This window comes from Sus scrofa, chromosome 2, assembly GCF_000003025.6.
Source record: "Sus scrofa isolate TJ Tabasco breed Duroc chromosome 2, Sscrofa11.1, whole genome shotgun sequence".
NCBI lineage: Eukaryota > Metazoa > Chordata > Mammalia > Artiodactyla > Suidae > Sus > Sus scrofa.
Genome location: NC_010444.4, coordinates 63,477,245 through 63,488,604, shown reverse-complemented (window position 1 = coordinate 63,488,604; position 11,360 = coordinate 63,477,245). Strand labels below are relative to the sequence as shown.

General features: G+C 34.7%; 1 protein-coding gene across 1 annotated transcript; it reads left to right on the top strand.

The window, feature by feature from the left end:
- Positions 9,993 to 10,811, top strand: LOC100522853 (olfactory receptor-like protein OLF4). Its single transcript, XM_021085111.1, has 2 exons — positions 9,993 to 10,347; positions 10,633 to 10,811. The coding sequence occupies exons 1-2, from the start codon at positions 9,993 to 9,995 to the stop codon at positions 10,809 to 10,811; spliced, it is 534 nt and encodes a 177-aa protein (XP_020940770.1).

Sequence of the window (11,360 nt, the reverse complement as noted above, 5' to 3'; positions counted from 1 at the left end):
TTGAACAACTCAAATTCTCAGAACTAGAAGTAGGGATACTTTTATCTTTGTATAATAAAGTTTTCTACTTCTATTTATTTTCTGGGATTTCTATTTTTTGGATTGGCCTCTCTATATAATTTCAGTGCATCCTTTATTAAGCTTTTCCTCCCTCTGGTATATAGGTGGTTTTAATTTTTTCCCACTTCAAAATTTTCATACCTTTGAATCAGAAATATTTGGAAATTCCACTTCTTAATTGGGGCATCCTAGAACTATTAAAATAATTACTTCTCAGATTATATGTGTTCATCCCAAGTAATTTTTCTCTTGCCTCTCTAAAAGAATACTCATCAATTGCATTACTCTATAAAAAATATAGTTGACAATGAAGGCAATTTACATTATTTTAATAAGGTTGGTTGAATCTGTGGATATGGAGAAGTGACTCTAAAGTTATATGAGGATTTTTGACTTAGCAAAGGGTGTGTGCCCATAATCCTCATGTTGATGAAGGGTAATTTGTACATACATATCTAAATACATATATGTGTCCTCATCATTGAAGGATGGATGATGAGAGAGCTCAAAGGCCTGTGCACTCATGTGATTCTTTTATTTCTGTAGCTATACAAGATGATAGAGGTTAACTAAACTTGTGATAATAATTTCACAAAATATATGTCACATCATTATGCTGTTTGTATACTTTAAACTTAAACAGTGCTGTATGTCACGTACATCTTTTTAAAATATAAATAAAGCACATGCACTGTTTGTTTGCTTTTATCTTCTCTTTTCAGCCAACATTAAGTCCATCAGAAGAGTCCCACTAACTCAATATTTGCAATATGTCCAGAATTTGTGCATTATATCTTGAAAAATCTGGAATAAAAAGAGAGCTCTGAAAAAATTCTTTGGAATGGCAACTGTAAAGAGACATACTTTGACAGATATATAGGGCTGAAAAAGTGCCCATTTTTGCAGGATGCAAAGCTTTGGGGACATAATTTGACATTATTTGATGGGATTGTGAAGGTAGAACTTGCTCCTTTTTATTTCCTGTAAGTTTCATTTCTTTGATTCAACTCATCCTTCGATTTGAAGTACCTCACTTTTTTGAGTTTGATAGGGACAGTGTTAGCTGTTTGATAGGACAGTTTTCTCACATGTCCATTTCCTACTTTCTTAATATTTTCTCCAAATCTCATTCAAAATATTTAAAATGTACAATGATTTCATGGATTAATATAGATTTCTTTTTTTTAATAATGATTTTTTATTTTTTCCATTATAGATGATTTACAAAGTTCTGTCATTTTTTACTGTACAGCATGGTAACCCAGTTACACATATACGTATACATTATTTTTTTTCACGTTATCATGCTCCATCACAAGTGAGCAGTTACCAGTGCTATACAGCAGGATCTCATTGCTTATCCATTCCAAAGGCAATAGTTTTCATTTATTAACCCCAAATTCCCAATCCATCTCACTGCCTCCCCCTCCCCCTTGGCAACCACAAGCCTGTTCTCCATGTCCATGACTTTCTTTTCTGGAAAGGTTCATTCATGCCATATATTAGATTCCAGATATAAGTGATATCATATGGTATTTGTCTTTCTCTCTCTGACTTACTTCACTCAGGATGAGAGTCTCTAGTTCCATCCATGTTGCTGCAAGTGGCATTATTTTGTTCTTATTTATGGCTGAGCAGTATTCCATTGTGTATATATACCACATCTTCTTAATCCATTCATCTGATGTTGGACATCTTGGTTGTTTCCAGGTCTTGACTATTGTGAATAGTGCTGAATTGTTTTAATTTAATGTGACTACTTGGATATCCACAAATGAAACTTTGCTTTTCCCAGTTAGAAGAGATATCTCATACCCCAATTTGGTGTGACTCAGCTGTGTGCTCCATGTAATACCCTGGCATGCACCCTAGAGTTTTAACATCCTAATATATTTAATAAAGCTTAATAGTAAACAATAAATTGTGCTCATTGAAGTGTAGAAATTGAAGAATTTTTAAAGTCATAAAAATTTACAGTACACACTGACTGGTTCGATTTGTATGTAAACCAAAAATGTGTACAATAAATTTTCTGCCTTGTTTGGTAATTGTTATAAATGTCATTCCCATAGATTTACTTTTGAAGACAATGCAGAATAATAAACACAGCTTCTGCAGTATGTTTTGAGAAAAAAATGAAATTCGTAAAAATACTTGTATAGTCCAAAGAATGCACTCAAGTGTAATGGGTATGTGTGCCTGTGTGTGTATTATTTTTATATATTTGATCTTAAAAACACATTCAGACACATATTTGTATATGCACACAGACCCATTTATAATTCTATAATCTTTATAGAAAATTGTAAATAAGAAAATAAAAATGTCTTTATTAATATGAAATTCAAGGAATGTGTACATTTAGATAATCAGATATCAAATAGAATGTGAGACCTTACTTTTGAGATGAGTTAATTTTCCTATCTTATGTCCTCAAAGTAGAATAACATTTATATTCATGCAATGAGGAATTTAACAAACCAGAAAATAAGTCAAATACCTCTAAACTGCTTCTAATTTTCATCTTTTTTTTTAAAGTGAGGTTCTAACACAACACCTTTATCCAGGGGAAACTAAATATTTGAATTTAGAAGGCTAAACTTAGCTATTCCAAACCATTTTTATGGGTTAAATGTGTGTATTACATTCCTATTGCACATCACTACACTAGCGGCTTTAAGAAAATTAAAGTTCTAGGGATCAAATATTCCTGTCATTGGGATGAATTTAAGATGTCTGGCAAAAACTGCGATCTACTTGGACACTCTAGAGAAGAATGCATTTCCTTCCTAGATTAGTTTCTAGTAGGCACCTGCACTCCTTGTCTCATGGTCCTTCCTCCACCTTCAAACCAGTGGTTTAGCATCCTCAAATCTCTCTATAATTCCAATTCTTCTTCCTCTCTCCACATTAGAAATTCATTGAAATTATTTATACCAACCTGGGTAATCCAAGTTAATCTTGTAACCTTAAAGACAGAGATTAGTTTATTCATTTTATCTGCTAGCTTTATTCCTTTCTATGGAAGCTAACATAGTCAAAATTTTGAATACTTCATCAGAACCTTAAACGCCTCTAAGTCCAGTTTTAAAATGGAGAATGTAGTGCATAATAGTCCTACCTCACAGAATGAATTTATTTAAAATTCAAGCAGATAATCCCTAAAATGTGCTAAGGTAGGTTATGGAGCTTAAATATTAAATATATCTATTGTAACTTAACAAGCATTTTATATTGAGGGGCTAAATAACAGCTCTTAACTTCAGATATAACTATGGAGTTTGTAATATTTTAGCAGAAGTGTCAGGAAACCAGGTATTGCATTGTGTAATCATTAAAGAAATATAGTAGTTCCTCTTATAAAGATGGAATAAAAATCTTCCTAAGGTGTGGTGAGATGTGTCCCCACAAAAAGTCAAGGCATGGACAGTTCCAGAGACCTAGTCAAGACAGCTGCCTCAGCCTCGATCTGGAGAAAACTTAAAATCAAGTTAGGGATAAGATATTGATGGTTTAGACCTTTAAGGAAAGAGAGTTAATGGAGAAGGATTAATAAAAACTGAATTCACCTTACAGCCTGGTCTCCTGAGAACAGAGAATCAGCAAGAAAAATATCTCTTTTTTTGTCCAGACAAGTATCCACAGGGAAATAATGTGCTTATGGGTCATTATAACATGAGGGAAATGTACCTATTGAGTAGACATAGAGAGCTGTAAATATCTCCTCAGCTGTATTCTTGAGCTTGTACAACCTGGGCATGGACAAGTCAGGTTGTCTTTTGGAGTCCTAAGTCTCCACTTAGGTGGTGAAAGGGCAAGTGCTTGACCCCTACCTGTTTTCTCTTCTGAGGACAGCTCTTCAGTCTCCATCATAAACCATCTAGGAAGAGATTCAGATTTTCACAGGGAGCACTTACTTGCAGAGTTCTCATGCAGGTGAGTTCCAAGAGCCAAAAAGACACTGCAGAAAATTATCAGATAAAATGAAATAAAAAAAATATTTATCAGATGTCACCTGAGAATCAATTCAGCCAAACTTAGAGCTTAGAGACCACTGTGGTTGTTTACTTGCTTTATTAAAATATCAGTGTATTTTAATGTTGCTAGAGATAAATCAGTAAGGCAATGTTCAATGATGCTAATAAATGATAGGAATGGAGGCAAATATGAAAGAGGGATGAGAGGCATAAAGTGCTTTCAGTAAAAATAGAATATGTGTCCAGATAGCTTATTAAGTAACAGGAGTAGAGAAGTAGGGTATAAGCTGGACAGATATAAAATGACATAAAAGAGTTTCTTAAAGACTGGGCACATTTGACTGTGTTTTCATATTAATGGGAAATATGTACATCAAGGAATATATGCAAATCTCTTGAAACAGCAGTTACAGGGGAAATATTTTCCACAATATCTTCTGAGAATAAAATTAAAAATTTAAATGTGAAAAGGGGTATGCTAATGAGCTTTCTTTACAATTACTTCAGTATCTCTGAGGCTGAATATGTATATGGATGTGTGAGCCATTTACTTCTCTGTCTCGAACTATCTGTGAGTCCTTTGCTTTTCTTTAGAAAAGTACTGGAGAAAGTGAATTCCTATTTTAGACTGTAATCTTTCAAACAATGAGTTTTTTTCACAAACTAACCATTTGCCATCTCATTCTGTTATTATGTATAGACATATTTGAGGGGAATTGTGAATCTATATAAATTTTGTATAGTTAAATCTCTCAATCGGTCATAGTGTGCTTTCTCCACTGCTTTTCTGTTTTATTTTTTTGGCTGAAAGAATTGAACTCTCACATTATTGTTCTTCACTTGCAAGTTATTTCTAAGCAAAAAGATAGTGAAAGTCCTGCATCTTTAGTCCTAATAAATCACCCTATATACTTTCTACAAGAAGTTTTACATCTTGATCTGATATTCCTTTATTTCACCTTTTGTTATTAAATCTATATCTGAAAGTTGAAACACACGTGGCAATCACTTAGAAGGCATTCTTCTTCACCCTTTGACTCAAGATCTCCTGTACCATTTTGAGCATATTGAAAACAACAAATCTTTATGTAAAATGAAATTATAACTTAGGTATGTTTTTCACCCAATGTTATAAAAACTCTTCTTTTATATCCTTTTCTTTCCAAGTCATTGACAATTTAATATTATATTACTGACCCATGCTGATATCATTAAATTATTACTATTTCACATTTCATGTAACTTACAGATTATTATTTAATTTTGTTACATACTGTTGTTTTGAAACCACTGAACTTAGCCTAATTTCATTCTAACTGAGGTTTTTGTCCCAAAAGATGTTAATGTCTTTTTTTCTTTCTTTCTTTTTTTGGCTGCACCTGCAACATGTGGAAGTTCCTACACCAGGGATCGAATTTGAGCTGTAGCCATGACCTATACCACAGCTGAGGCAAAACATGATCCTTAATCCATTGCAACACAGTAGGAACTCCAAGATCCTAATTTTTTTTTTTTTTTAATTCTCTTCTCTGGAGTTTCCTGGTGGCCTAGGGGTTAAGGGTTCAGTGTTGTCACTGCTGTGGTTCAGTCCCTGGCCTAGGAACTTCCACATGACATGAGCATGGCTGGAAAACAAAACAAAACAAAATTTATCTTTCTATATCATACATACATACATAATCAAACACTTTTATGCAAATGCATGAATAGGATCCTGTACACATGGTAAATGCTCTTATGTTGTAGCATTATCACTTTTCCTACCTTTTCCCCCCTTATCTTTTTACTTAATAATTCCTCATGTATTTTCCTGCAATCATTAGTATAATTTTTTAAAATTTTTTTGACTGTTTAACATGTTATGATGTGCCTGCACTCCTCTAATTCTGACAGTCTTATAGTTTATCATTAAGTTACTTTATACCAAATGTACAAAAATGTGTTGAGACACTGAAGTTCAAACCATGGTTCTAACTGTGAATGATTTTTTCCCTCAGGGTATATTAAACAATATCCAGGGGAGTTTAGCTGTCACACAGGAAGGGATCAGTAGGTGGCAGAGATGCTCTAGACCCATACAATGCACAGGAGAGAGACTCCACCAAAAACAATCATCTGACCCAGAATGTCAGTTATGCCAACACTGAAGAATACGAGTAAAAGAATATTTGACTACTTATATTTATCTTCAGATTTTTCCCTACAATATTGTAACACTTCACATTTCTGCCAGAAAAATCTAAGAGTACTCCCTTGCTACTAGTTCAAAAGTACTCAGTCTAAATTTGACAGATTTTTAAGTGTTTCCACTGGGTGATGGTATGAAAGTGATTCCTTATTTTCTTAAACTATATACTGAATTAGTACACTTTGGTCACCCAATTTGATTTTTCTGTCATTATTATATACCCATATAATATATGCCCATTTTTCTATGGTAAACAGACTTTCAAATAATTTTTATAAGTGATTGTTTTTTTCAACTGACATCAAGGGCATATTTTTGGGCACAAATTTTATTTTAGTTAAATCTGTTTATCTCCTTATTTCTGAGCTTCTTGCCTTATTTAAGATGATTTTGCCTACTCACAGATGATTTCAAAATGTCCATCTAACATATTGGTTACTCTTACACTGAGGTTATAATCTCTCTTATTTTGTGTAACATGTTTGAGGGAGGTGGAAACTTCATGTTCTTGCAAGACAGACAGATATTCATACCACCTTTTATCAATGATTCTCTTTCCAAGTAAATTGAAGTCAAACCTTACCATGTGTTAAACATCCGTATATCATGAGACCAAATCCTGATCTCCTCAGCAATGATAATTTAGTATGTTCTCCTATCAGAACATTCTAGGAACACAATTTATTATATTATTTATTTTTAAATTTTTTTATTGTTATTTCCCCAACACAATTTTTTTCCACTGTACAGCATAGGGACATATATTACATTATTTTATCTATATGTCATTATATTATATTATTTTATCTAGAAGTCATTGTTACCTTCATTAATCCATACTGATATCATAAAGTATTGTTATTTTACTCTTGTTTAAGTAGTTTTCAATGCTTCAGTTAATTCTTTTTATTATGCTTTTTTAAAAATTGTACTGTTTAACCTGGTTTAATTTTCTTTGTCTTTCTTTTCATTTCCCAACTTTACATTTTTCTAAATTTATTTTTGTAGAAGTTCATATATATTCACATACTTGGTTAGAACACATAGCTGAAAAAAAAAACAAAAAACAAAACAGGTGATGTACCCACTTGTTTGGATTGAGCATTTTAATTGAGAAGACAAAATACAGTGAGAGAAATGTGTGTATAATACAATGTCCTTAGACAGGTAACATGAAGAAAGTTATTCAGCAAAAAGTTTGGAATTGTCACAGCATGTATAGGTGTTATGTGTATAGACCACATAGATTATTGATAATACGGCAACTATCAGAACTAGGACTAGAGTTTGCCTATGGCTAATAAAACAAGCAGTCGAAACTCAAGAATAGCAAAGAGTAGATGCCACGTATAAAAAAGGAGATAGAGGCTTACCTCCTCTGCTATCAGACCATGTAAAACCAATCATTTGAATAAATATTGCACAGGCATGGGAAAAACAAGTTTTGCTGCCTGATCTTAAAAATTACAAACTTTCATTTTCCATTCATTGTACTTTATATACACCCTTTTATGAAGCATTGGTTTATTTCCTTGCTCATTTTTTCTCTTAGACTGTACAACTTTGTGTTTTAAAACATGGAGATATTGCTACTTTTTCCTTTGGATGTATTTATTTTTGCTTTTTAATTGTTTTTTTTTTCTGGAAATCACAGAAGGATAACAGCACATGAAATGTCACCAGAACCAAAGGAGCTTTTCTTTCCAGTCTCTCAAGGACCATTTGAGCTTATTAGGTCTTTATTCTCTCTCTTGTGTCCATTCTATCTCTCTCTCTCTCAATATATGCATATGTCTTAAAGTCCATTTTTGAGAAAGGTTATAGATATGTACATGTATAAATATACACACATCTAATCACTGAACATATTTTTATGTATCTTAAATACAGGAATAAGTTGGTCATACTCAAACTGAGCACCAAGTTTACTGATACTTGGGAAATTTATAAGCTGGAATTTCTGGATACTACTCGTACATTATCTGATGTAACCAACTCAAGATTTATCAACCTCTAACTTAATCAAGTGTTTATGTGTGAAAAAGACGTAGAATTAGCACAGCCTAGGAAGCCAAGTTCTACTCTATGTGTATGTGTCTTTGTTTTCATGCCTTGGATATATGAGAAGTCATCAGAACAGCATATGAGCCTGTTATATTCCAAGGTGACTCTAATGCATAGAGGTCAGAATGCAATCAATATAAGAGATCCATTATACATACAGGCTACCTTGCAACGATTTCATAAAGTGCTAGAAGAACATAATATGGACCAGCGACTCCTGTGAGTTGAAGTTTAGCAGCAGCAGGGAGACCAGCAGCAATCTCTGACAACATCTCTCCTCATTCCCCTCCTGCCTATTGCCCTCCCCAAACTGAATATCTTAAACAAGTACCTTCCGAGGGCATTTGCAAGGGCTCTTCTCCCCACTTGGCACACATTTCCCCTGATATGACCACAGTTCTTGCTCTCTCTTCCTTGAAGTCTCTGTTCAAATGTTACCTTCCTTTCATGTCTTGCCTGAATACCAATAAAAAATAGCAACCTCTATTTTTTCTTTCCTGATAGCTGCTTTCAAATTTCTTCACTGCATCTGTCATACCCGCGAATATATATGTGTGTGTGTGTGTGTGTGTGTATAGGCAGATATTATATATATTATCTATATATCTGTTATTTATGCATAATATATGCCTATATATTTTTTCTCAATGACTAGATTATAGAAGTGTTGTTTATTTCTTGCTTTTCTTTTTTTTCATGGCTGCACCCATGGCATATGGAAGTTCCCTTGCTAGAGATTGAATCAGAGCCACAGCTGCAACATACTTCACAATCATGGCAATGCTGGATCCTTTAACTCACTGTGCTCAGCCAAGGATTGAATCCACACCTCAATAGCAACCTGAGTTGCTGCAGTATGATTCTTAACCCACTGTGCCACAGTGGAACTCCCTAGGAGATTTTGTTTTTTACACCTGATAGTCACCTAACTACCACCCGATGTTGTTTTTTAGCACCTGACTTAGCACCTAAACAGCACCTGGAACATTGATGGCACTCAATTTATATTCCCCAATAGAATGAAAGAATTATGCCAGGGATGCAGACAACAAATTTGCAAAGCATTTTTAAAGATTACTTTAAAACATTATTTTTAATGTTTTAGGAATTTTAAGAAGTGCATAATTTTCAGGTGTCTGGAATTCTATCTTCATTCCTAGAAACTGACTAGGAGATCTAATAAAACTAAGATAAAAGCTATAATTCTCATTTCAGATGTCCACGTGGAACATTTAGTAAGCTTATACCAGTGTTTTAACTTCTTTAAAATAAAGATTAAGGTAGATTGCAGCAATGAACACAAGTCTTCTGTGTCCATTCCCCTTGCATTTCTCATTAAATGTGTGACATACATGACAATATAAGACAACTTGAGAAAAACACTAAAAGTGGAACAAGTTTACTGATTAGAGATGTATAGGTAATTCCCAAAGGGAACAAAATCCATGAACAAAATATTGAAATTAATTAAGCAAATATAATCAAATATAATTAAATATATCTAAGGAAAATGTAAAGAGTCATTTTTTAACAATGTGAGCATTGTCCATTTTGTGGAAAATTTATCATTGTATTTGGCTCTTTCTTTGTAGTCACCTCCACCACAGGCACCAAGGAACCTAACAAATGTTTCAGAATTGCTTCTTCTGGGATTTTCAGAAGAACCAGAACTGCAGCCCCTCATATTTGGAATTTTTCTCTCCATGTACCTGATCACTGTGTTTGGGAACCTACTCATCATCCTGGCCATTGGCTCTGACTCCCACCTTCACACACCCATGTACTTCTTCCTCTCCAACTTGTCCTTTGTAGATGTCTGTTTCATCTCCACCACCATCCCAAAGATGCTGTGGAACATCCAGACCCAGAGAAAGGACATCAGCTACAAAGGCTGCATCATACAGATGTACTTTTTCCTACTCTTTGCAGGGTTGGATGACTTCCTGCTGACAGTGATGGCCTATGACCGCTTTGTAGCTATATGCTATCCTCTGCACTACACGGTCATCATGAATCCCCAGCTCTGTGGAATTCTGGTTCTGGTTAGTTGGATCATCAGTGTCCTAGATTCCTTGCTACAAAGCCTAATGACCTTAAGGCTGTCCTTCTGTAGACAGTTGAAAATCCCTCATTATTTCTGTGAACTCAAACAGTTAATTCAACTTGCCTATTCTGACAAACATCTTAATAACATGATGATGAATTTTGCAGCTGGGCTGCTGGGTGGTGTTCCCCTTGCTGGTATCATTTACTCTTACTATAAGATAGTTACTTCCATATGTGGAATCTCATCAAGACAGGGGAAGTGTAAAGCTTTTTCCACCTGTGTATCTCACCTCTCAGTTGTCTCCTTATTTTATTGTACCTGCTTAGGTGTGTACCTCCATTCTGCAGGGACCCACAACTCACATTCAACTGCAGTGACCTCAGTGATGTACACTGTGGTCACACCCATGCTGAACCCCTTCATCTATAGTCTGAGGAACAAGGACATAAAGAGGGCTCTGCAAGCATTCTTTTAAATTGTAGCCAGAAATAGGCCAATTTGGGAGCTCCTATTGTGGCTCAGCAGATTATAAACCCAACTAGTATCCGTGAGGATGTGTGTTGATCTCTGGCCTTGCTCAGTGGGTTAAGGATACAGCATTGCTGTGAGCTGTGGTGTAGACTGGCTGCTGCAGCTCCGATTTGACCCCTAGTCTGGAACTCCCCTATGCAGATGGTGCAGCCCTAAAATACCAGGTTGACTCACCAGGGCCTTGGCTGGGACATTCAGGCTCTGCTCCACAGGTCCTTCCATCCTCTGAATGGCTCACCTGTATCTGTTTACACATCTGATCATATTTCCAGAAGAAATAAACAGAAATGGACAAAATGCTCTTAGGAAACATCACCATTTTCTTCATATGAGTTTTACAGATTCAGGTCTTATGTTCAACTGAGTTGAGTCTTTTATATAATGTGATATAATGGTCTAGTTTTGTTTAATTTTATAAGGCTTTCCAAGTTTCTCAGCAGCATTTATTGAAAAGGCTATCCTTTCTCTTTTGTATGTTCTTTGCTCCTTTATG